A 27,908-nucleotide genomic window follows, 5' to 3' on the forward strand; every position below is an offset into this window, starting at 1 on the left:
GCCTTTATTATATTGAGATATGTTCCTTCTATTCCCAGTCTCTGTAGGACTTTTATCGTAAAGGGATGTTGGATTTTGTCAAATGATTTCTCTGTGTCTAATGAGATGATCATGTGATTTTTGTCCTTCAGCACATTTATATAATGTATTATATTTATAGATTTGCATATATTGAACCATCCCTGCATCTCTGGGATAAAGCCTACTTGGTCAGGGTGAATGATCTTTCTGATATACTCTTGTGTTCTGTTTGCCAATATTTTGTTGAGAATTTTTGCATCTATGTTCATGAGGGAGATTGGTCTGTAATTTTCTTTTTTTGTTCTATCTTTGCCTGGTTTGGGTATCAGGGTGATGCTGGCCTCATAGAAGGAGTTTGGTAGAATTCCTTCTTTTTCTATTTCCTGGAAAAGCTTAAGAAACAATGGTGTTAGTTCTTCCCTAAAGGTCTGGTAAAATTCAGCAGTGAATCCATCTGGGCCTGGGCTTTTTTTAGTTGGGAGATTATTGATAACTGTTCGGATCTCCATGTTTGTTATAGGTCTATTTAAGTGATTAATCTCATTTTGATATAATTTAGGTAGGTCATATAAATCAAGGAAATCATCCATTTCCTTCAGATTTTCATACTTTATGGAGCATATGCTTTTATAGTATGTCCCTATGATTTTTTGAATTTCTCTGGAATCTGTTGTGATGTTACCTTGTTCATCTCTGATTTTATTAATTTGTCTCTTCTCTCTTTCTTTTGGTCAGATTTGCTAAGGGTTTATCAATCTTGTTTATCCTTTCAAAGAACCAACTCTTTCTTTCATTAATTCTTTGGATTTTTTTTTGTTTCTATTTGATTAATTTCTGCCCTAATCTTTGTTATTTCTTCCCTTCTACAGTGTTTTGGTTTGCCTTATTCTTCTTTTTCTAAGGCTTTAAGGTGAAGCATTAGTTCATTTACTTGTGACCTTTCTAATTTCTTAATATAGGCACTTAAGGCTATAAATTTACTTCTTAGAACTGCCTTCATTGTGTCCCAGAGATTTTGATATGTTGTGTTCTCATTATCTTTTGACTCTATAAATTTTTTGATTTCCTTCTTAATTTCTTCATTGACCCATTCATCATTTAGTAGTGTATTGTTCAGTTTCCATGATTTTGTGTATTCTCTATAGCCTTCCTTGCTACTGATTTGTAGTTTAATTCCATTGTGGTCAGAGAGAATGCAAGGAATTATTTCAATTTTCCTGAATTTGTTAAGATTTGCTTTGTGTCCTAATATATGGTCTATTTTAGAGAATGTTCCATATGCTGCTGAAAAGAATGTATATTTTACAGTATTTGGATGAAATGTGCTGTATATATCTGTTAGGTCCATTCCTTCTATGACCTCATTTAGTCCAGAAGCCTCTGTGTTTATTTTTTCCCAGGATGAGCCGTCAATTGATGAGAATGGGGTGTTAAAATCACCTACCACCACTGTGTTTGGTGTTATCTGTGACCTTAGTTCTAATAGTGTTTGTTTGATGAATTTGGGAGCCGCCATGTTAGTTGCATATATGTTTAGGATTGTAATGTCCTCCTGTTGGAGTGTGCCCTTAATCAATATAAAGTGACCTTCCTTATCTTTCTTGACCAACGTTGGACTGAAGTCTACCATGTCAGATATTAGGATAGCAATCCCTGCTTGTTTTCTAGGCCCATTTGCTTGAAACACCATTTTTCAGCCTTTCACCCTAAGATAATGTCTATCCTTTGTAGAAAGGTGAGTTTCTTGGAGACACCAAACTGTAGGATCCTGCTTTTACCCCAGTTAAACCTATGTCTTTTGGTTGGAGCATTGTGGCCGTTGATATTAAGAGATATTATTGAAAGGTGTGTATTTATGTTTGCCTTTTTTTTTGTGGTTCAGGTTCTACCTTTGCTTTCTTGTGTTAACTAGTATTTGAGTATTTTTTTTTTTTCCATGTTCCTTATATGTGTGCTTTTCCTTTTCTTCAACATGGAGGATTCTATCAATCATTTTCTGTTGAGCTGGTTTTATCTTCAAATACTCCTTTAACCTGCTTTTTTCATGGAATATTCTTATTTCTCCATCTATTTGAATGGATAGCTTTGCAGGATGAAGTAACCTTGGTTGACAGTTCTTATCTTTCAGAACTTGGAATACATCACTGCAAGCCCTTCTGGCTTTTAAAGTTTGTGTTGTGGGCTGGAGAGATGGCTTAGCAGTTAAGTGCTTGCCTGTGAAGCCTAAGGACCCCGGTTCGAGGCTCGGTTCTCCAGTTCCCACGTTAGCCAGATGCACAAGGGGGCGCACGCGTCTGGAGTTCATTTGCAGTGGCTGGAAGCCCTGGAGCGCCCATTCTCTCTCTATCCCCCTCTATCTGTCTTTCTCACTGTGTCTGTCGCTCTCAAATAAATAAATTAAAAAAAAAAAAGGCATGAGCCATCGTGCCTGGCTGTGCCACTTTAAAAAGTTTGTGTTGAATAATATGCTGTAATCCTGATGTGCTTGCCTTTGTAGGTAACTTGATTTTTCTCTCTAACTGCTTTCAATAGTTTTTCCTTGGTTTGTGTGTTTGGTTGTTTGATGATAAGGAGAGGTTCTTTCCAGGTTTTGTCTGGCTGGTGTTCTAAAGGCTTCCTGTATCTGCATTGGCACCTCTTTCCCAATTTGGGGGGAATTTTTTTCTATGATTTTGTCAAAGATGCCCACTATGCCTTTGGAGTGGAATTCTTCTCCTTCTACTATGCCCTGAATTCTTATGTTTGATCTTTTCATAGTGTCCCGAATATCTTGAAGTTCCCACTCATAGTTTTCTGTAAGTTTGTCTTTCTCTTTGTTGGACTGTATTAGATCTGCCACCTGGTCTTCTAGCATAGATATTCTGTCCTCACCTACGTCCATTCTACTTGTGAGATTTTTCTACAGAGTTTTTTTTTTATTTCCTTAACTGTGTTCTTCATTGCTAGTAATTCTGACTGGTTTTTCTTTATTATTTCTATTTCCTTATCTATGTCTTGTATTGCCTTCTTTATTTCATGAAATTGGTGTCCTGCGTCTTCTTTGATTCCCTCTTTAAGTTCCTCTTTGACTCCTTTGATTTGTTCTTTGACTTCTTTGAACATATTTACGATCATTCTTTTGAAATCTTTCTCAGGCATTTCCTCTAACTCGTTCTCACTGGAGGTTATTTCTGATGCATTAATACTGTTAGGTGGATTTATATTGTCTTGCTTTTTAGTGTTTCTTGTCTTATAATGTATATATTTTTGCATCTTGGATTAAATTAATGCTTGGATTTTCTAGCTAGCTAGGTATTCTTAGCTGTATCAATTGATTTAATGTTATATATCTTCAGGATAGGAGCTTAAGGTGTTAGGTGTGGCTCTTAAGGCTCTCAGAGTATCTACAAAGGTGTTCCTAGGGGTTGAGTTTCCCTGCTATGGGAGTATTCAAGTAGGCTGAGTGGAACAAAATACAGGTAGATTCTAAAATTTAACTAAAGACTGTACACATTCAATCAAAACCAGCACTGAATATTTATGCAAGAGTAGTTATTATAATGACCAGATCCTCTATCAACACAATGGTTAAGATTTCTGGTCTGTTGGGGGATCCAAGTCAGCTTGTGACCAAGTGAGTACCTTCCCTGTTGCAATCAATCCCAGTTACCTTTTTGGATGATTTTGGTCTCAATTTGCTGGCTGGGTCGTTGGGCTGCTGTTGTGATTTCTGGAGCTGGGTACTGGCTTTTCCTGTGGGGCAAACCAAGCCTGGCAACTGTGGCCCTGCAGATTGGCACCCCTGCTGCTGGACTCACCCCTGCTGCTAAAGCTGCCACTGCTGAGTCCACCACCGCTGCTGCTGCTGCTACTTTAGCTGCCACTGCTGGATCCTCCACTGCTGCTGCTGGATCTGCTGTTGCTGCTGCTACTGGTTCTGCCACTGCTGGGGCTGTTGCTGCTGGTGCTGGAGCCACTGATGTTGCTGCAGTACCCTGGTCCTGCTTGGGTCCCGCTGTTTGCTCAAGATGGAGTGGCTGGGTTCTGGGACCGCTGCTCTGTTCGCTGGAGCTGGGTTCAGGCAGCGGGGAAGGGGAGGGAGCCGCAGCTGCTCTGGTTCTCAAGCTGTTCCACATGTTCTACCTCATGGTTTGCTCCTCCATTGTTCACTGCCACTCTCCCTTCACGTTTCTTGAGTTGCAGAGAGCTCCGGTGTGAGCGGAAGCTCCCCTCACATGGCTTTTCATGCGGCTGGAGCTGAGCCTGGAGGCTTTCTGGTGTGCTGCCACCGCCACAGTTGGTGGACCTGCCAGGGCCGCTTTTGCCAGCCTGTGCGGGCTCTGGATGCTCTGGATCTCTTCTACTTCTCCACTGCTGTTTCAATTTCCTATACACCTCACTTTTTAGTAAAAGTGTGTATTTGGCTGAGTTTTTTCGGTCTTTTTCCCACCTAGGCTGCTTTGGCGTGGTGCCTAAGCTGCCATCTTAACCGGAAGCTTATCTCTTTTCTGCATTTCTTAAACTCCACAATACCAGGTAGGTTGACAATTTGTTAACCCAGGGGGTAAATAAAGCAGTCTTAGAAGACAAGACAGTCCTTCAGAATTCAGGCCACTTAAAAAAATTCTGCATTCTTCCTGTGCAGGTCAGCTGGTCCAATGTTAATGGTTGTAATCTCTCAATTGCCGCTGAATAAGCAGCAGTTATGGCCTAAAGATTTCTTTCTATGTCATATCCCTCTGCTCACACCAGTCCATTTATACACAAAAAAAAATCCTGTACAAATTCTCAGGAGACAGGCATAAGAGCAAGCCTCTCACACTAACTGCTTCTAGCCCAGTCCAAACAAAGCTCTCACCCTCATAAGCCAAACCTCACATTCCACAGATTTTACTGCATTCAGGTCTTTCATCTCTGACCTAAACAGTCCATCAAGCTGTACTTGCAGCAATGCAAGGTGTCTCTCAGGCCAAGGTTTCAAATCCTTTCACATTCCTCTTGAAAATCAGCTCCACAAGGCCAAAGCCACACAGTCATGTTTCTAGCAGCAAATGACCCCAATCCTGGTGCCAACATTACTGTTGCAGTCAGGTTCACATTGCTGGCAGAAATCACCTGTACAAGAGTAGCTTGTGGGGAGAAAAAGGTTTATTTTGACTTACAGGCTTGACGGGATGTTCCACAATGGCAGGGAAAATGGTGGCATGAGCAGAGGGTGGACATCATCCCCTCATCAACATCAGGTAGACAACAGCAATAGGAGAGTGTACCAAACACTGGCAAGGTAACACTGGCTATAATGCCCATACGCCCATCCCCAACAATACACTGCCTCCAGGAGACATTAATTTGAAATCTCTATCAGCTAGAAACCCAACATTCAGAACACCTAAGTTTATGCAGTACACCTGAATCAAACCATGACACCTTAGTAGGCTCTATATGCTTGTAACAAAATAGCGGTCACTTGTTTAAGAGAATAATTTATGTAGTTGATCCAGATAGGAATGTTAAAAAAACATTCATATTCAAACACACTTCAACTTAAAGCATTTAAATTAATAGCAACAATGTTTTTTGAATTTACATGGTATTTAGATTTTTTTTGCTTGTATCAGATGGTGTTTTGAAATTTATGTACATTACAAAATAGTTAAATTGAGATAATTAACAAGTGTTTTACTTCACATGTCCTCTTTCTGGTGAATACACTTAAAACTGTTGGCATTTAAAAAATATATATTATTATTAACTAAACTCACCATGCTACCCAATAGATCTCTTGAACTTATTCCATATGTCTAACTGAAATTTTATAACCTTTTACCATTACCTTTCCAGCTTTTCCTTAAGTACCCAGTAGTCCTAGGCATTGGTAATGTCTATTCCACTCTCTGATTAAGTATATTCAAACTTTTGTAAATTTCTCAAAAATGTGATATCACTTGGCTTCTGTGTAAATATGCCTGGAATATTTTTCTTAAGATAATGTCCTCCCAGTTTACCTGTGTTGATGAATCTGGCAGAGTTTTCCTCTTTTCCTTCTTTTATGCATATGGAGCACATTTTTTTTTTCTATCCAGTCACCAACAGACATTTTAACTGATTCAGCTTCTATTGTAACTAGTACTACAATGAACATGATGTTGTCTATCTTCTTGACATACTGCTTTAATTTTCTTTGCAGCTAAATATATATATATATATATATATATATATATATAATCTCCAATAGTCGAATTGCTAGGTTATGTGGTAGTTCTATTTTTTTTGGGGGGGGGGTTTCAAGGTAGGGTCTCATTCTGGTCCAGGCTGACCTGGAATTAACTCTGTAGTCTCAGGGTGGCCTTGAACTCATGGTGATCCTCCTACCTCTGCCTCCCGAGTGCAGGAATTAAAGGCATGCACCACCACGCCCGGCTATTTTAATTTTTGAGAGATGAATGGATCTGAAAAAGATTATACTAAGTGAGGTAACCAAAATTCAGAAAGTTGAAAGCCGCATGTTCTGTCTTATATGTGGATCCTGGTTCAAATGTTTACATTTTTACATAAGTTGGAATAAATGTCAGCAGTAGAGGCCAAGAAGCTAGAAAGGTGCTATTAGTGAGGGAGAAATTGGGAGAATTTAAAGGGAGGATATAGTAGATGTGTGAGTAGAGGGGCAGAATACTGGGGTGGGGAATGGAGGAGAGGAGGGGGTTGTAGGAGGGTTAATCAAAATTTAAGATTTTTAAAAATATTTTTTATTTTTAGATATGGGCATATTTTATATGCAAACATCACATGTTGGTACCATCCTTTCCCTCCTCCCTGACCCTTTTCTGCAGAGGCCTTCCTCATTGAGGAAGCAGGTCAACCCCATGGGTACTATATTATGGGTCAGCAATCAGTTATGGGGGAGAGGCAATGTCTCTGTGCAAAATGTCCCAACTTGTGCTATAACAATCTTTCTGTCCCCTCTTCTGCAAGATTCCCTGAGCCATGCTGGGAGCATTTTAAATCTACTTCAGTAATGGGCACTTAGGAGCATCTAGATGTCTGGTTTGGTAGGCGATGTGTGTCCTCGATATCTTTTTCCATCACCTTTGTGCTGATATCTGCTTAACTGAGAGTGCAGCATTCTTGCTTATTTCCCCAATTCCTCTGTGGTTTCAGCTGGGGTCAGGGTGGAATGTGCTGGGGTGTTTATATCCTCAAGACCAGTTCCCATCTGAGAAAAAGAAGCAGATTCTCCAATGCAGAGTGAAGTCAGTGCCAGTTAGATGGGATAACCATTATTAATTTAGAGAGAATTATAAGAATTATAAGAATGATTATTACTTTTATAGTGTAAGGATAGTGGGAGCTTGACAATGGAAAGCAGAATCCTTATCTGGATATAATTCTGACTTGTTTCCCAGTTCCAGATATGGTTTCCTTTCCACTGAGTGGATCTGGTAGTCAATCCAAGAGCAGTTGCTTACCCACCATGGCTGTGTGCCACTGTTGCACTTGCATGAGGGTCAAGTCAGGTGGTTTGCTTCTGAGTTGCTTAGTCTTTGAGTTGTTTGGATAGATGTTGGCCAATTTCCCTTGGTAGCTCATGTAGCGCCTTCAAGCACTATATGGACTAATTATTTGAGGACTGGCTCTCCTCTGGATTCCAATCAGGTTTCTCCATGGTCCATGAATGTAAAATATCCTGCTCCCAATTCTTGTTTGATTAAACACTTGTAGCACTTTTGGGAAAGGTTGCGGAAAATTTAGGAGGTAAAGCCTTCCTGAAGGAAGTAGGTCACTGAGAGAAGGGTTTTGAGGTTTTAAAGGCTGGCTCTCACTTCCTTCCTCTGGCTAAAATGTGACTAGTCAGCCTGTCATGCCTTCCTAGCAATAATGGACTATATCTCTACAAAATGTTATACCTTTCTTTCCTCACCTTGCTTCTAGTTAGGTATTTTGTTCTGGCAGTAAGAAATAATAAATACATGGAGTCTGCATGCAGTTTTTCAAAATAGCTCAACTAATTTGCATTCATACAGATAACTTTTATTTTTAAGATATTTTCCATAATTTGTACCTTTAACTTTTTGCTAATAGCTCTTTTAATAGATTTGAGGTCATATTTCACTGTAGATTTAATTTGTGCCTCTCTAGTAATTATTAATTTGTGTGTGTATGTGTGTGTGTGTATAGTTGTTTTCTGTGTGTATGAGTATAGTTATGCAGAGGTTGGTGTTCTCCTTTCACTTTATTTGTCATTGTCTCATTGTTCACTGTTGTATTTGCCAGGCTATCTGGCCTGCAAGCTTCTGGGAAACCTACTTGTCTCCACCTCCTTTCTTACTCTAAACACACTTGGCTTGCAGATGCTTATGCTACAGTCTCCAGCTTTATATGAGTTTTGCGGATCTGAGCTCTGTTATTCATGCTTATGCAGTGAGCACTTTATCCACTGAGCCACCCTCCCAGTCTTTAAACATTGTTTTTCAAACTTTGTGTTCAATTTGCATGAGCTCTTTTGATAATTTTTGTCAGTGTTTAATCAGGTTATTCATTTAACTGTTGAGTTATTTGTAACTTAGTTTATGTATTTTGGATACTTACTCTATGTCAGATACATATATTTTCTCTCAATGGTTACTCTGTTGACTGTTTCCCTTACTGTGCAATCCCAATGGACTATTTCAGCTTTTGTTTCCTGTGCTTTGAAGGCCACACCCCCAAAATAATTGCAAGACCAAAGTCATGGAGTACTCCCCTATTTTCCCATATTCCTTTGTGGTTGTTTTACCTTTTTAGGTCATAAAATTTAAGTCTCTAATCCAATGTGACTTGATTTTTATATATAATATATTTATTCTTCTATATGTGTCTGTTCAATTTTCCCAACAACAATTATTGAAGAGCCTGTCCTTTCTTTATGTGTTTTTGCTACTGTCATGGGAAACTTTTTCCCTGGGGAGACAACACCATATCTTTTCACCTCAGATAGAGTGCAGACAACAGGTCAAAGTACAATTGCACCACAATCAGTTTTGGTGAACCAATGAATTTATTGGAGTTACTTACAGAATAGGGTGAGGGCTTGCATGCAAGAAAAATGGATGACTCAAATGTAGCTGCATCACTGAAAAGCCCACCACAGCATAGGTCATGACTCATAGAGCTGCATCTCAAGAGCACACTGCACAACCTGCAAACAGCTTACCCTGTCTGAGAGTGTCTCCCCATGCAGTTGTTTCCCCTTTATGTAGCCTTATATAGCCTTGTAAACATTTCCCCAGAATTGTTGACTTCCTGAGATTCTAGAACCACCCTTTTCTCTTCAAAATATTTCAATTCAGAGGAATTTGCTTTACAACAGCTACCTTTGATGAAAATCAGTAGATCATAATTTATGGATTATTTTCTGAGCTGTCCATTCTGTTTTATTGGCCAATGTGTCTTTTCATACCAGTATCATGCTATTTTATTTTAGCTTGCCAGCACATTCTTTAAACATTTATTTTCACGTAAAATAAATGTGCATTCATATGTCAATCTTCTCATGTATAGACAATTTTTTAAATTTTTATTTATTTGAGAACGACAGACACAGAGAGAAAGACAGATGGAGAGAGAGAATGGGCATGCCAGGGCTTCCAGCCTCTGCAAACGAACTCCAGATGCATGCGCCCCCTTGTGCATCTGGCTAACGTGGGACCTGGGGAACTGAGCCTCGAACTGGGGTCCTTAGGCTTCAAAGGCAAGCACTTAAGCCATCTCTCCAGCCCTTTATAGACAATTTTATATAAACATATGCTTAGTAATTAAAGCTCTAATATATCTTCCTTTCAACAATTTCACTTATAATGCATAATCTATAACAATAACTTGAGTTTGTCTAAAATGAAATAACATAAGAACAATTCCAAAGTAAACCAAACATAAACTATATTTCTAAATACTCAACACATGTCTAATTATTTCAATATGTTAAACCCACATATAAACTATAGTAACTTTGTTTTTAAATATTTTGTTCTCAAAAGTAGTCGACTTAAGGGCTGGAGAGATGGCTTAGCAGTTAAGCACTTGCCTGTGAAGCCTAAGGACCCCGGTTCAAGGCTCAGTTCCCCAGGACCCATGTTAGCCAGATGCACAAGGGGGTCCATGCTTCTGGAGTTCGTTTGCAGTGGCTGGAGGCCCTGGTGTGCCCATTCTCTCTCTCTCTCTCTCCCTCTCTCTCCCTGCTTCTTTCTCACTCTCTCTCTGTCACTCTGAAATAAATAAATTAAAAAAATAAAAAAGTAGTCAATTTAATTTATTTAATCATATCTGTTTTGTATTAATTCATACAATATTAAATTATATAACTACAACTACAAATATGCCTGTCATTAAGAATTTTGTATAGTATTAAACATGAGTACAAGTATCTCTGTAGTAGAGTGTGGAGTACTTAGGGTATATGCCCAAGAGTAGTATAGCTGGGTAATATTTCTGATATTTTAAGAAACCTGTGCTAGTTTGCACTCACCAGTAGTGAACATGAATTAGGATTCTACTTTCCCATACTCTCACCATCATTTATTGTCAAATTTATTGATTATAGCCATTCTGACTGGGACAAGATGGTATATCAAAGTGATTTTAGTTTGCATTTCCCAGATAGCTAAATAGAACCAGTTTATATTCCCAGTATGGTAGTTTGAATGTATGACCCACTAGTCTCAGGTGTTTTATTAAAATTCAGTTTGTAGCTTGAAACCCTAGCAGGCAGACTCATGATACAGGGGACAAGTCACTGGGGTAGATCTGAATTCTAGCCCAAGCTATGTAAAGATAATTGAGCTCTGGGGGCCTAGTTTGCTGATTTTGGATATACATGGACTGTGCAAAGGCTACCATGGAGCACTGCTAGCTTTGGATGCAAGTTTTCTCCAGCTACTCTGGCCTCCTAGAAAAGTGGAATTGGAAAATTCAGAGACTATTATCACTTGTTATAGATGTCAGACTTGAACTATTGATACTTTATGCTTACCTAATGGTTATTGATTTTGATTGGTTCAGTCTCTCCTTGTTATGCCTTATAGCAATGGAAATGCTTACATTGTGCCAGTATATACTGGAAGTATATAACTTGTTTTGATTTTACAGAATTTACAGTTAAGAGATGTCGTGAATCTCAGATAAGAATTGGGACTTTGGGACAATCTTAAATTTGGAAAAGACTATGGACACCTTTGAAGTTGGACTAGATGAAACTTATCTTGTGATATGGTCACAAGTCTATGGAGGCAGCAGAGAATGTGGTTTTTTGAGTGTGAATGTATTTCTCCCATAGAGTCAGGTGTTTTATTAAGCTTGTAACTTGCATCTCCAGCTGTCCATCTGGAGGAGGTATCACTGGGGGGGGGGGAGGGGAGGGAGTAGATTCCAGGATCCAACCCAAATGTGTCTTTGGGGTGGATCTCAAGTCCAGCTCAAAGATATGTAGGGATTTTTGAGCTTTGTGGGGGGGGGGGTCCTGCTTGCTGGCTGCTGGTGGTTTCTCTCTCTGCTTGGATGTATAAATGGGAGCCAGCTTCTTTCACTATTGAAACAACTTCCCCCTTGGATCTGTGAGCCTGAAATAAATCCCTTTCCCCATAAAACTTTGTTTGGTTGCATATTTGTCCCAGTAATGTGGAACCATCTACTACAACCATGAACAGATGAAATGTAGCATACATGCATAATGAAATTTTACTTGGTAGCAAAGAAAATTGTAATTGTGAAATTTATATTAAAAAATGATGGGTCCAGTAAGAATTAAGTGAGGTAACCCAAACTCAGAAAGCCTAAAACTACATATTTCTTTCTCAATTGCAGATCCTAGCTTGTATTATTTATATGTACGTGCATAAATGGGGCAACATAGGTACAATGTAAAAAAGCTAGAATGGCAACCAAGAGCAGGCAATAAGAGATGACAAGCAAGTGGGTGAAAGATAAAAGATACACATACATGATATATGATATATAAACAGAATGTGGAGGATTCAAGGGGGCAGGGAAGGAGAGGGGATCAGGGAAATGAGAAAAAATGGAGAATCAACTAAAACAAATTATATTTGAAAATTTCATAATGACAACTAAAATTCTGTTTGGTAACTAAAAACTAATGTACCAAGGAAGAAAACAAATGGGATACATACAACTGACATTTGCTGAGCATGCAGCTCAACTGACCAGAGCAAACATACATGGTCTTGGTGCAGAGGATACTGTTCTTTATTGATAATGGAGAATATTAATCTGATGAGTGCTAAATGTGCTTAGATTAATAGAGCTTCTGCTGTAAACACAAATGTGTCTCCCAGATAGATGAAAATTTCATTGAAAATAGGGTCTTTGTTGTGTGTGTCCCCAAAGCACTTAGCAAAATGGCCTATGAGAAGTTAGCATCCTGTATGTGTTAGCAGAATTAATGTGATTGAATTCTGCTATTGTGTGTTTGGCCATATCATCCTGAACATGCCCAATTTCATCTGAATTCTGCTTTCTCTTCCTGAGAAGGAATTGGTCAGATAACAAAAATGATGGTGTGGCAGGAGAGAGTATAACCTTACAATTTTCTTGTAAGAATGCAAAAATTCACAATGTATCATATATATACATACATACATATATATATATATATATATATATATATATATATATATATATATATGATGCAAAATGACCTTACTCTTTAACTTTCTTTTGATTATGATTATAATGTAAGACCTCATTGTTACTATGCTTTACTTTCATGAGAGAAGAAGTTTATGTTAATATAAAGTTATCAATATATTTACCTTTATCTGAAGGCCTAGGGAACATCAATAAATCCCAACAATTCATGGTTTTATCTCTGTTAATGTACTCTGTATTAGTATATGAAAATCTGTGCACATCACTTTTCCTACCAACATATTTCCATGCCCAAAATCTCACCCAAAATCAAATAGAACGTTAGTTGGCTAAAAACAGCAGTATAGAAAACTAACATAAACCTTAGAGGCATACAACAAAAACCTGTGATTATCATCTCTCCTGATTCTTAAGGTTGAATAAACTCATCAACGTAGTTCTCAGTTAAGATCTGTCATGCAGTAGCAGGCAGATGGTTGACTGAGGTTGACATTGCCTGCAGCCTTTAACTGGGATGGGTGTTCAAGTTAGCTCATTTTCACAACCCCCACGATGTTGGCTACTAATGGGGGATTCAGTTAGTCCTGTGAACTAGTACACATACATGTGGCTTTTCCATGTGCATTGGACCCCTCCCAGTATGAGTTCTAAGGAGTATTCCATTATTATCCATTTTGAGAAAGGAAGTAGGAGCTATCAATATTAAGACATGGACTCAGAAAATGTCACATTTCCACTTCTGCCCTATTTTAGTAACCAATCCATACCCAGTCTTATCCAAACTGAAAGGCAAAATACTCTTCCTTGCATTGACCATAGTGTGATGGTTTGATTCATGTGTCCCCCATAAACTTATGTGTTCTGAAAGCCAGGTCCCCAGCTGATGGCAATTTGGGAATAAATGCCTCTTGGAGGGAGTGTATTTTGGGGGGTAAGCTTATGGGTGTTATAGTCAGCTTCCTCTTGCCAGTGTTTGGCACACTCCCCTGTTGCTGTTGTCCATCTGATGTTGGCCAGGAGGTGGTGTCCACCCTCTGCTCATGCCATCATTTTCCCCTGCCATCATGGAGCTTCCCCTTGAGTCTGTAAGCCAAAGTAAACCTTTTTTTTTCTTTTTTCTCAAGCTGGTCTTGGTCGGGTGATTTCTGCCAGCAATGTGAACCTGACTCCAACACACAGAATCAAAGATGTAGAGATTACATTTAATCTACCATAATGTCCATTATATTTTTCTACTAATGGCCTTCATGCAAACTTAAATTTACTGATTTTTTTTTTTTTTGCTTTGCTTTTTTGGCATAGTTGGGGAACTAAAAGAATGTCTCATGCTAGGTAAGAGATCTACAACTTAGCCATACCTTCAACCCCATTGAATGTTTTTTTCAGGTGGGGTTTTACTCTAGTCCTGGCTGACCTGGAATTCATTATGTATTCTCAGGGTGACCACCCTACTGAAAATTTTTTAAAAAGAAAAAAAAATTTTTATAGTGTAATAAGGTTCAATTTTAAATAGATGGTCTATTTCACCACATAATCTCATGTTTGCTCCTGGTAAGAAGGTTAAATAAAACACTTTCTATCATTACTATCACCAAGAGGAATAAAAAGTAAGGCAAGGATCCCTTTGGTCTGGGTGAAGTGAGTGTGTGTATGTGTTGCGGGTGAGCAGTGTCAAGCTCTGGCTTTGCTATGCAAAGGCTTGTCTTTCCAACTCCTATCTGCCCTCTGTCTGAGGAGCACAGGTCTTTGCCCTTGACTCAATATGCAGGAATCAGGTCTTTAAAGGAAAAGTCTGAGAAAGTATATGCTCCCTATACTCCACATATGAGAGCAAACATGAGATATTTATATGAATCAGGTCCATTCACTTATGAAGATGATCTTTAGTATTCTAACTCATGCTTTTTACCTGTTTCCTCTTGGCCAGATGGAATTTGCACCCAATATTGGCCTGCAGTATAAAGGGGAGCTGACGGTTGTTTTACGTTACATTCCCCCAGAGGAAAACCAAATGCTTCCACTGGAACAACCTCATGGTAGAGTAAACATTGATGACTTTGATATATTTTTACAAGTGTGGGAGTAGGAATCAGGGTTTGGTTGTACTGTGTAACTTTGACATTACAGTGATGAAACCAAAATGATGAGTTGTCACTGTCCTTTGAAGATTGTTGAGAAGTACATGCTGTATATGGGAAAGTGTGTGGGAGTTTCACAGGGAAAAGACAAAGTTAATGCTTAGAAAGTAATCTCTTGAATGGGAGATTCATTTTCTGTCAGTCCCAGAGATATAGAGCCTTATTTCCTCCAGTTGGAAAAGATCTGTTGGAGAGGAGATTACAGAATACTGAAGTATGGATTTGTGTCATTAACATCTACACAGCAGGTCTAAGAGCAAAATATGATATATAGCACAGAAAACAAAAGAAAAATGCAGATAAAATCAATTTGCAAATTTTCTTCTTTTGCCATCTCCAGGCAGCCTCATTAGTCATGATCACCTTCTTTAGCATATCCCTGTGCTCACTGTCTGCCAGTATATTGTGAAAATTAAATAAGTTAATATGTTTAAGGTACTTCAAATAGTATTAAATGAAAGTGGCAGTATAGTAATGCTTGAGAGCTGAAGAGATTGCTCAGTGGTTAATGGTGTTTGCTTACTAAGCCTGCTTGCCAGGGTTCAATTCTCCAGCACACATGTAAAGCCAGATGCAAAGTGACAAAGTCCTTTGTAATCCCAAGTACAGCAATAGAGGTAGAACCAGGAGAATCTGAAGCACAGGCCAGCAAGTTTGATTTTTTTTTGCAGTCAGGTATTTACTATGCTCCAGAAAGAGATCCTGTCTCAAGGAAGGTGGAGCACAGACATCTCACTGTTATCTTATAACCTCCACAGGTGTATTGTTGTATGCACACATGCTGGTCCCCAGAGGCAGGGGTCAAGGCAGTGGTTAATGCTCACATTAAGTCGATTCCATCTGAATAACAACGAGAGGTGGGAGTTTCTCTCAAATCAAAAAATTCTAATTCTCTCTGGGCTGTAGCACCTAGAGCTGGTGCTACCTAAAGTTAGCAATTCACATTTAGGGAATTATGTAATGTTGCCTTTTAGACTCAGTTTAAAATACCAAAGGGAGTCAACGATTTTTTTTTTTTTTAATTTTGTAAGCTCTGGTGCTTGTGTCTTGCTTTCATTATAGTTAGCTAATTCTAACTAAGAGCAGGAATGGTATGCCAGACAGTTCTCAGGGTCTTCTACATTCCATTCCTTTGGCTACTTTGTAGGAGTGTACCTACATTTTAAAATTTCTATTTCCTTTATTTCTTCAATATACACAATGAATCCAGTGGGAAAAGAACACTTAAATTATATACATGTGTGTATATTTAATGCCAATTATAATATAGTCTATATGTGCATTTAAATTATATATGTGTGTGTGTGTTAAAGGCCTGATTCTCAGAAAATAAATCTTTAATGTACTTTGTAAATTTTGAAGTAAAATCTATTTTCCCTCTCTCCCTTTCCCTTCCCCCTTGCCCTCCCTTTTTCCACCCCCACTGGCTGATGCAGGAAAGAAGACCTATAAAAAAGGGAAGAAGAAAGAGTTACCTGTAATCTCTGGAGGAATTCTTGAAGTGTTAATCAAGGAAGCAAAGAATTTGACAGCAGTGAAATCAGGAGGCACTTCTGACAGTTTTGTAAAAGGGTAATGTTGCTTTAGCTCATTTAAAATGATTTACTGGGAGATTTAAAGATCTATGATCCACCAGGAAGTGGTAGCTGTTAAGAGTCCCATATTCTGCTTACTGGAAAGAGCCACCCTTTGTAAGAGCTACCCTTAAGTAGCTAATAACATCTAATACAATTTGAGTATAGAGGAAAGTGTTTATTCTAGTTTTCACTATGTTTCAAATATATTTCTAGAGTCCTTTGACTATCATACTTAAGGCTAGCAGATTTTCCAGGGGATTCATTTCTTAAAGGGGAGGTATGATTTTCTGCGTAATTTCCTTCTTTTATGCTTTGTCATCGTTTGATGCTGGCAATATGCAACAATAGAAACATTAGATAATTTTTGGTTTTTTATCCTGGGGAAACTTGTAAAAAGCAGAGATAGTTGAGCATCTTTGATGGAGAGTACTCAGGAGACATTCTATGCCCAGCTGATGGACATTCCTATATGAAGCGCAGGGCTGTTTCTTGAAGGTCTTCAAATAGATATTCTTGGTTTTTCTGGGCAACTGAAATATAAAATCCTTCTTGATTTCTATTAGTAACTTTTCTTTTCCCAGTAAAGGAACTTAGACTAGAAGGATATTTTCTATTTGTTCAACCAGGCACACAAATGTCCATGTACCTTGTACATGAACTGCTGCACTTTGAAAAATAAGTGATGTAAGACAGCTGATTTGCAGAACACCACGAAACACATAAAGTAAGGTTCTGTAGGACGTGACATGAATCTTTGAATCAGATAAAAGGTTTATCTTCTCCTCAAACCTTCTTAGAAAAGTAAGCCAAGCCTTGTGGCAAGGCCTGCAATTCCAGTACTTGTGAGATTGAGATGGGAGGATTGGACTATTTTCTTTTTCAGCATTTAGCATTATGCCAAGAATTTTGTCAGCCCCAGCATGGGGTAAATTACAACTGGCATGGGGCATCAGGAAAAATAAGAAATTGCAAAATATTGATCCTGTTAAGTGATGGACTCCTGAAGACAAATTACAGCTATTATCCTAAATATTTTATTAATTGGTATTGAAAGAAAGAGCATGCCTGACATGGAAGATGGCCTTTGAATATAGAAACCACTGGAAGGAGGAAGATAATCTTCAAGATATGATGGCCTGGGACTTGAGTTTAAGATGATGGCTTAGGAACCACACCAAAGCAGCCTAGGGGAGAAAAAGACAAAGAATACCCAGCAAAATGCACACTTTTATTAAAAAGTGAGGTGTATCAGAAATTAAAATGGCAGCAGAGAAGTAGGAGAGATACAGGGCATCCAGAGCCCACTCAGGCAGGCCAAAGTGGCCCCGGCAGTGGCTGCTCCAGCAGCAGCAGTGGAAGTAGTGGCTCCAGCTCAAGGTCCGGCATTGGCAACACTGGCTCTGGAAGCAGCAGCAGCGGCAGCTCTGGCAGTGGCAGATCAAGCAGCAGCAGCTCCAGCTCCAGCAGCAGCAGCAGTGGTGGCACCAGCAGCAGCAGTGGCAGCCACAGCAGTGGTGGATCCAGCAGCGGTAACTTTGGCGGCAGTGGTGGCAGTAGCAGTGGGGGTTCCAGCAGCGGCAGCTCCAGCAGTGGCAGTACCAGGTCTGTGGGGCCATGGCTGTCAGGCTCGGCTTGCCCCATAGGAAAAGCCAGTACCCAGCTCCAGAAAACAGAACAGTGGTCCAGTGATCCAGCTAGCCTACTTGAACCCACAGGGCACCAAAGAAGGATGCATAACTAAGACCAAAATCATCCAAAAGGGTAACTGGGATTTCACCAGGGAAGGGTCTCACTTGGTCACAAGCTGACTTGGATCCCTCAACAGACCAGAAATCTTAACCTCTTTGTTGACAGAGGATCTGGTTGTTATAATACCTACTCTTGCATAAATACTCGGTGCTGTTTTTGATTGAATGTGTACAGTGTTTAGTTAACGTTTAGAATCTACCTGTATTTTATTCCACTCAGCTTACTTGAATACTCCCATAGCAGGCAAACCCAACCCCTAGGAACACCCTTGTAGATACTCTGAGAGTCTTAAGAGCCATACCTAACACCTTAAGCTCCTACTCTGAAGATATATAACATCAAATCAATTGATACAGCTAAGAATACCTAGCTAGCTAGAAAATCCAAGCATTAACTTAATCCAAGATGTAAAAATATATACATTATAACACAAGAAACACTAAAAAGCAAGACAATATAAATCCACCAAAAAGTATTAATGCATCAGAAATAATCTCCAGTGAGAACGAGTTAGAGGAAATGCCTGAGAAATATTTCAAAAGAATGATTGTAAATATGTTCAAAGAAGTCAAAAAAGAACTCAAAAGAATCAAAGAGGAAATCAAAGGAATCAAAGAAGACACAGGACACCAATTTAATGAAATAAAGAAGTCAATACAAGACATAAATAAGAAAATAAAAATAATAAAGAAAATCCAGTCAAAATTACTAGCAATGAAGAACACAGTTAATGAACTAAAAAACTCTGTAGAAAATCTCATCAGTAGAATGGATGAAGGAGAGGACAGAATATCTATGCTAGAAGACCAGGTGGCAGATCTAATATGGTCCAACAAAGAGAAAGACAAACTAATAGAAAAGTATTAATGGGAATTTCAAGATATTCGGGACACTATGAAAAGATCAAACATAAGAATTCAGGGCATATTAGAAGGCGAAGAATTTCACTCCAAAGGCATAATAGGCATCTTCAACAAAATCATAGAAGAAAACTTCCCCCAAATTGGCAAAGTGGTGCCAATGCAGATACAGGAAGCCGTTAGAACCCCAGCCAGACAAAACCTGGAAAGAACCTCTCCTCGCCATATTATAATCAAACTATCAAACACACAATCTGAAGAAAACTATTGAAAGCAATTAGAGAAAAAATCAAGTTATCTATAAAGGCAAGCCCATCAGGATTACAGCAGATTATTCAACACAAACTTTAAAAGCCGGAAGGGCTTGGAGTGATGTATTCAAAGATATGATCGTCTGGCTGGAAACTGCATGGAACATCTATCTGAGCTCTAAAAAGATGTCTCATATAAATTGCCAAATATTTTTCAGTTTCCTTTTAGTTGTTTAAACATATTATAGGCTGAAAAGTGGTCCCTGAGGATATATAAGTCCTGCTCTCTAGAATCTGTGCTGATGTCAAGTTACATGACATAGGTGAATAAGGTTGCTTAATCAGTTGACCTTCAATGAGGGAAATCATTCTGCCACATTTAAGGAGATCAGTGCAGTCTCAATGTGGGAGTGACAGGGTTGGTATCAAAGTAAAGGAACTCTACTGGCCAGTGCTGGCTTTGAAGCTAGAAGAGGGACATGAGCTAAGGAGTGCAGTGGTCTCTATTGTTTGAAAAAGGCAAGGAGACTCACCTTGATTTTTTATCTCAAATGAAACATATAGGGGGATGAGTAATTTCTGACTTCCAGAATTGAAAGATAATACACGTGTGCTGTTTAAACTATTAAGTTTGTGATTGTTTGTTATAGTAGCAGTGGACGACTAATAAATAAAGATGACCAGAATGCTTAATATTTTGGGTATATTGTCCTATATTACATTACATAAAGTCTAAAGTACAAGAACTTTTGGTTGTGTGATATCCTAAGACTCAATTATATGGGGAAAAGTTGCACTGAATATATGTGACAGCTTTAATGGGGTGAAGGTAGAATTTATGCTCTTTGATTAAGCCAGACTGTGTGTCATAAAGAGACTGGCAAATTTTAAATATATTTAATTAATTTATTTATTTGATAGAGAGAAAGAGGCAGAGAGAGAGAGAAAGAGAGAGGGAGAGAATGGATGTGCCAGGGCCTCCAGCCACTTCAAATGAACTCCAGATGCATGTGCCACCTTGTGTATCTGGCTTGCATGGAGACTAGAGCATCAAACCAGGATCCTTTGGCTTCACAGGCAAATGCTTTAACTCCTAAGCCACCTCTCCAGCCCTGAGACTGGCAAATTTTAATTAAGCTTCCTATGTGGTATTTCAGATAGCACTACTAGTGATGGTACTATGTGACAGTTGTGAATACAGTGTCAGGGCATGAAAACCCCAAGGGTTATCAGTGACCTTGTTTAAGCTACCCAACTTGTATTTTTTTAATTTTTAAAAATATTTTATTTTTTATTTATTTTTTTGAGAGAGGGAAAAAGGCAGAGTAAGAGAGAGAGAAAGAATGGGCACACACCGGGGCTTCTAGCCACTGCAAATGAACTCCAGATGCATATGCACCCTGTGCATCTGGCTTACGTGGGTCCTGGGTAATTGAACCTGGGTCCTTTGGCTTTGCAGGCAAGCACCTTAACCACAAAGCAATCTCTATGGTCCTCCAACTTGTATTTTAAAAAATATTTTATTTTTATTTATTTGAGAAACAGAGAGAGATGGCAGATAGATAATGGGCACATTAGGGCCTCCAGCCACTGCGAATGAACCCCAAATGCATTCAGCACCTTGTGCATCTGGATTATGTGGATCCTGTGGAATCAAACCTGTGTTCTTTGGTGTGGCAGGCAAGTGTCATTTCTGCTAAGCTATCTCTTCAGCTCTCAACTTGTATTTTTTAAAATATTTTATTATCATTATTTTTTTGCAAGCAGAGACAGAGAGTGAGAGACAGGCAGAGAATGGGGAAGAGAATGGGAATGCCAGGGTCTCTAGCCACTGCAAACAAACTCCAGATGCATGCACCACTATGTGCATCTGGCTTTATGTGCCTACTAGGGAACTGAACCCAGGTGAATAAGCTTTACAGGAAAATATCTTGACCGCTGAGTCATCTCTCCAGTCCCCAACTCGTGCTTTACTGAAATCAAACCATCATGTTCAAACTATAATTTTTATAGTTCACATTCAAGTGGCAAATCTTTCAGAACATGTTTAAATAATTTCTTTTCTACTTTTGTCATTGTTATTTGTACTACATGTGCCATGTGAAATGATTCAACAATGAGAATAATGACATTAAATGCGACATCTTTGTAACAGACAGCTTCAGTTTCACTGAGATGAATTTTCAGACCAGGTACAGTTATGGAAGGAAGGGATTTATTGAAGCTTACAGATCCAGGGGAAGTTCCATAATGGCAGAAGAAGCTGACCCTGCTTTCAGAGGTCCAAAAACGAGAAAGAAAACCACAATCTAAAAGCCTCACCACACAGCACACTTTAGGAACTCCAGGTGGAACTAGGCACTTTGCATATCTTTAGATTGGAACTTCAAAACCCCCACCATGACTTAAGATCCACCCAGTGACACCTCCTGCAGCCAGGTGGCTGCAAATCCAAACTACAAACTAATAAAACACTGAATATATTGGGGGGCATGTATACAAATTACCACAATCTTCATGTAAAAATAATGAATAGACCCTTACATACAGTTTAGTATTCTAAAACATAAATTACTTAACCACCTAGTTATATTAGTCTGTCTGTGAGGTAAAACATTGTGAGCTTAAAAAATGACCTAAGTTCTTTTTTTTTTCCTCTTTCATGTAAACAAGAATCTATATAGGGCAGATGTTTAAGCATCCTGATAATCAGGGATACAAGCAATTTTCTATATAATTTTGATATCATCCTCAGGAACCAGGATAGCTACCCAGATTGCTGAGATATCCAATCTAAATTCTAGGCAGTAAGACAATATCTACACTTTTTTATGTACAACTACCTCTTATGTTGCACTGGCCAGAACCCAATTCCATAGCTATATGAGTTACAAGGGCTGCTGAGGAAATATGATCTTTATTCAGGGAAAAAATGTGACCAAATTTAAAACAATGGAGATTTATTTATTTATTTATTTATTTATTTATTTATTTATTTATTCATTCATTCATTCATTTGAGAGAGAAAAAAAGGCAGGTAGGGAAGAGAATGGGAGGGCCAGGGCCTCTAGCCATTACAAGTTAACTCCAGATATATGTACCCACCTTGTGCCTCTGGCTTACATGGATCCTGAGGAATGGAACCTGGGTACTATAGCTTTGCAGGAAAGTGCTTTCACTGCTAAGCCATCTCTCCAGCCCATGTGGAGATTTTTTTAAGATTAAAAATAGAGAATGGAAATAGATAAGGGTGATCACAAACATTCTCTGATTGGTATAGTAAATGAAATGGCCTAATTATCTTATTATCAAGTCATTTGCTTATTGGTATTTGTTTTCATTAACATATGATATGCTGATTCCATAACCATACCCACTTCCCCTCCTAAATTATGCTTAAATCATGTAAATCCATTTCCTCTTTTAAATCATGGGGGAAAGTTGTGATCATAATTAATGCTGTTTTGGCCATAATTAAGAAAGTCTAAGGCACAGCTACTTTGTCTAAGAAGATATTCCAAGAAACATCAGTGAGAGAGTATAGAATATAGGACAGAAGCAAAAGAGAAGTTGAGTTTAAAGATATGTTGAAGGTCAGCTTACCATGTGGACAGCTAGGATCCAATTCTGTTGGGGAGGCAATAAGGAACTTCAGGGAATATTCCTTAGGATTATCCTATCTAGAGATGGAGAAATTGAGGGATGCTTTCACCCATTTTAAGAACCCACTGGCTGAAGATTATTCTTCAAGCTATTGATTCTCTAGTAATTTCAGGGTATTCTAAACAGAAATGGATTCAACCTACACAGTACCAGAAAGTCTCTCATTGAAGAATCTAAAACATACAGGCACTTAAGGTAGGAAGAAGAAATTATACCATCTGTAAGTCATTCCAGAGATGACCTAAGAAAACACAAAGCATACAAAAAATGGATTAGAAAAGGGGAGAGGAAACATTTTACTATTGCCCCACTTAAAAGAAAAAAGCCAGTCCACAACATAAAATGCAAGGAAACCTAGATTTAAGTATATGAGAACCTGAAAGAGCAAATTAGCATATATGTTACATACATGCACTATATACATACATACATATGTATAGTGTGTACACATGCACACACACACACACACAAACACACACACACATATATATATATATATATATATATATATGTGTGTGTGTGTATCCATAGACACTTGCACATAAATACACACCAGAACATAAATATTGGAAATTAAAATAATTATGCATAAAATTTCCTGTCCAATGCCTCACTGATGGTTTGTGTTTCTTTCTACAGCTACCTGCTCCCTGATGACAGAAAAGCCACCAAGCACAAAACTGTGGTTGTGAAAAAGAGTGTCAACCCTCAATGGAATCATATCTTCATGTTCAGTGGCCTATATCCTAATGATATAAAGAATGTTTGCCTAGAACTTACTGTCTGGGACAAGGAGGCCTTTTCTAGCAACATATTTCTAGGAGGAGTTCGTTTGAACTCTGGAAATGGTAAGGAACTTGGGAGTCCTGGAGATGGTCTGTGACTAAGTATGGGACAAGAGCATGATTACTTCAGGTATGATCTTTATGTAGTTGAGCTATACCTGACTCCTGAAATTATTACAGATCCCCTATTTATATAAAAATGTGTTTATTGTTAAATATGCTACTACCATAACTTTGCATCCTTAGGCTCAAGGTTTACCAATTATAATATTTATATTTTAAAAAAAAACCCTTTATACCAGGTGTGGTGGTGCACGCCTTTAATCCCAGCACTTGGGAGGCAGAGGTAGGAAGATCACCATGAGTTCAAGGCCACCCTGAGACTCCATAGTTAATTCCAGGTCATCCTGAGCCAGAGTGAGACTCTACCTTGAAACAACAACAACAAAAATCCCTTTACAAATTAATGTAAGTGAATCTCAAGTAATTTCTTGTAATGTGGTTCAGGTTCTTCTAAGGAAAGGATCACCAAGTCACCATGGCCTTCGGATAGGGGCTTCCCATTTACTTGCCATCTTACTTCATCTTAAAAATAATGCTAATTGAGTTTAAAGGAAATCAGATTTTCTCAAAGATACCTCTAATGTTGTTAATACAAGGCATGGGAATACAGATATACAGCTGTAACAGGGTAAACTAGATGGGAAGAGATATCATAGTGATCAATCACAGGAGTACTAGGAGAGCACACATTTTCCTCAAAATCTCAATATCTCATATCTTAGATGGCTTTCATGTGCCATAGTCAGCATCTCTATTGAAAAATCTCCCACTTATATGATGCTTCATTTGTAGATTAAGGAGAACTGAGGATACCTATGTCACCTAAACTAAGACATCTTTTTGGTCAGAGCAATGGACATTTTAGAGAGACCGTTGTTGTTGAAGTTAGCTTGTAAAATGATATTAACTTGGTTTAGATGAACCAGCTCACTGCTGAACCACCAAAGACAGGAAGAAATGAGACAGCAGGACCATCCTTATTTGTTCCAGTATCTGGGTAGAACAATGTCCTGCAGGCTTCAAAAAAGTGATTCATTCTAATACCTCTCACTAGATAAATGAAATAATGGACCTTCAAAATTGCTTTCTATTTAAAAGCCCTTCTGGGAGCTTGATAGATGCCTCCAAAAGATCCATATATCCCCTGCATAAAATGGTACACTCTTCTTTCTGTTCTTCAGGTGTGAGCCATGGAAAGAGTGTGGACTGGATGGACTCTCAAGGGGAAGAGCAACGCCTTTGGCAGAAGATGGTTGACAATCCTGGAACACCTGTAGAAGGTGTTCTCATGCTCCGTTCCAGCATGGCAAAGTGTAGGGTCTGAAAAGACCAGCTGTTTAAATACAGAGCCTCTGGGTATTGACTTCCTCTCATTTCCTAGCAATAGAGGGCTGGGACCTTGGATTCTGCTTCCTTGTCATTTCTCACCTAAGGGTGTTAGGGCATGAGGGGAGAAATATAAGTGTTGTGAACATTTAGGGTGTTGATGATTGCTTTAAATACATATACTTTTGTGTGTTCATTGACAAGTTTCTTCCAGATTGTACAGTACACAATATACCACACCATATTCCCAACAAACAAACTGTGAAATGGTTCATGGGATTTATACCATAACAGAAATGACATAAGCTGATTTGAAACTATGGTTATGGTTGGAGGTCCCCAACCTTTTTCTAATTGAGTTACTTTAGAGTTCCTCAAATGATTTGTGGATATGGAGACTACCAAGAGTGTTGATTACTTGAAGAGTAACAAGGAGTTATTGTCCACTTTTGCTCACACAGAGATGCCTGTGATACAAAGGAGACATGATGGGGATGGTTCATTGGTTTTAAGGATGGAGTAGAGTCCTGTTAGAATATCTAACTTCATGACTGAGCAGGTGGGCTGACAGAAATGTCTATGATAACTATAATATTTATCATCTAAATCTGTCCCCTTTTGAGAGTGAAGAGTTAAATACTTACAGTAGAACAACCAATGAACCTGGCAAAATTGGGATATAGGTTCACTCATCTGATGCCCTAGCCATTAGAGCACTCCATTATAAACATTCACTTTGTCAGATGTCCTAAACCCTTAATTAAAAGGGAATAGGAAACAGTGGTCCATCAAGATATCTCTTACATTTTGTTTATTGATGAGACTAGATAAGTGAAAAGGGAGGTGCTGTGCCTGCTATTTCATGTCTATCCCTCTTCTGTCCTGTGAAAGTAGTTAGGGACTCTCTGCTTTCTGCCTTTTATTTTATATTTCACTGAGATCTTGTTACTTCCTTTTTAAGTGGCTAGCTATTGTCATATAATGCTTCCTGGTACAGGCTTGAGGGTCTAAGTCAGCTGCTCCTGTTTCATCTTTGTACCAAAATGATATCCTGAGTATGATGATGGCAGAAGTAGGATAAGCCCCACTTGTTCAATAACATAAATGTGTCACGCCCCATTGGTCAAAGGAAAGCCACAGAGCTAAATCTAAAATCAATGGACAAGGAAATATCCTCTAGTCACAGTGAGGTCTCGACAAAGGTGAGGATGCAGGGGGGATGAAAAATTGGGGCCAGCAGTTCAAACATTATATATCTTGTCACCTCAGTGCTTGCATCACAAAACTTAGATGAGAAAAGGCAGTAAAAGAAAGAAGGAATCTTAAGCCTGATTCCTTATTTGCATGTTTCAAACCTGAGATTCAAAAGTCTGAGGTGATTTTCTCAAGGTCATGTAGAGATTGTGAATGTATCTGAACTCAACTCCTAAGCAGTCTTCAATGTGATATGACTATGCTGATCCAGGTAGATAAAAGGTCTTATGTCAATGAAGATCTGATTCTTGTATATAGACTTGTATAAGTCAATCTGGATGTGGTAACACATAGCTGGAATCCCATAATTTAAGAGGTGGCAGCAAGAGAATCAAGTGTTCAAGCCCAGTGTGGCCACGCAGAAAGACTCTATCTGAATAGACCCCAGGCTCACAAATAACATACATAAGACAATATATTCTGGTATTATATTAAATCCCCCATAGTTCACTTCCTCACTTGAATACATCTGAAATCCTTTGAGGTATTCTTCATAGTAAATAAATAAGCAACTTATCACATTATTCATAAACAAATCATCTATAGAAAGCTCAAATAATCAGTCTAGCATAGCTTGGTAAACATGGCACTTTTAAAAAATATACTCATATTTTTATGTTACTCTTCTTAAAAGCAGAAAACAAAGTATATACTCATCACTATTGCCCACACTGGAAAAATAAATTGTCTTCATACTTTATGTGACTCATATTTTCTTCTGGAACATTTTAGGGGAATAGAGGAGCTGTCAATGGTGAAATCTAGAGACATCTCTGCAGTAGATTCAACTAAGTAGATTTATTTATTAATAAAAATGTGGCAAAGTTATAAATTCAAAATTAATTATTTGAATTCAAGAGGCACATAGTCTCTGTGTTCTGATATTTGACACATTCTGAGTAGTTCTCTGTATCATGATTTCATGAAATCTGACCTCTATCTGGGTATTTCTCTAACGTGAATCCCAGATTTGCAATGTCCATCAGAAACGTATTCAAGTTGCTCTTGAAAATAAAAGACAAAATGTGCTTCAGCTCCTTCACTAAATGGAAGTATAACATAATAGTTTAAAATACAAGCTGAGTGTGGTTGTTCACACCTTCAATTCTAGCATTCAAGAGGCTTATGCATGAGGATCACAAGTTCAAAGCCAACCTATGCTACAATGTGATGCTTTCAAAAGTAAAATAAATGTGTTCTATGAATGGCACAGAAGTAAAATATTTCAAGATTGTGAAGAATCTCCCATTTCATGTAAAAATATATTGACTCATTCTTTCTTATGGCTTTAGGTTATTATGTTATAGGAATACATTGTATTTATTTAACCAGTGTTATCAAATGCCACATTAAATATGATTAAACCATATTTGGTTGTTTGATTCATGTGTCCCCTCCCCGCTGTAAACTTAGTTGTCCTGAAAGATAAGTCCCCAGCTGGTAGAAATTTGGGAATTAAAGCATTATGGAGGTAGTGTATTGTTAAGGGTGGGCTTATGGATGTCATAGCCAGTTTCCCCTTGCCGGTTTTTAGCACACTCTCTTGCCACTGTTGTCTAACTGATGTTGCCTAGTAGGTAATGTCCAGCCTCTGCTTATGCCA

At 38.4% G+C, this 27,908-nt stretch overlaps 1 protein-coding gene across 5 annotated transcripts in view; it reads left to right on the forward strand.

The window, feature by feature from the left end:
• The window catches only part of Sytl5 (synaptotagmin like 5), a 334,702-nt gene extending 307,028 nt beyond the window's left edge, over nucleotides 1-27,674 (forward strand). For all 5 annotated transcript variants that reach the window (XM_045141096.1, XM_004665735.2, XM_045141095.1 and 2 more), the window contains 4 exons: nucleotides 14,567-14,675; nucleotides 16,214-16,349; nucleotides 23,517-23,725; nucleotides 24,907-27,674. In XM_045141096.1, coding sequence (XP_044997031.1) covers nucleotides 14,567-14,675; nucleotides 16,214-16,349; nucleotides 23,517-23,725; nucleotides 24,907-25,049 — 597 coding nt within the window. In that variant the 3' untranslated portion in view covers nucleotides 25,050-27,674. The remainder of the gene's footprint in view (nucleotides 1-14,566; nucleotides 14,676-16,213; nucleotides 16,350-23,516; nucleotides 23,726-24,906) is intronic.
• The last annotated feature ends 234 nt before the right edge of the window (nucleotides 27,675-27,908 follow it).

The sequence above is a fragment of the Jaculus jaculus genome, chromosome X (assembly GCF_020740685.1).
Source record: "Jaculus jaculus isolate mJacJac1 chromosome X, mJacJac1.mat.Y.cur, whole genome shotgun sequence".
NCBI classification, from domain to species: domain Eukaryota; kingdom Metazoa; phylum Chordata; class Mammalia; order Rodentia; family Dipodidae; genus Jaculus; species Jaculus jaculus.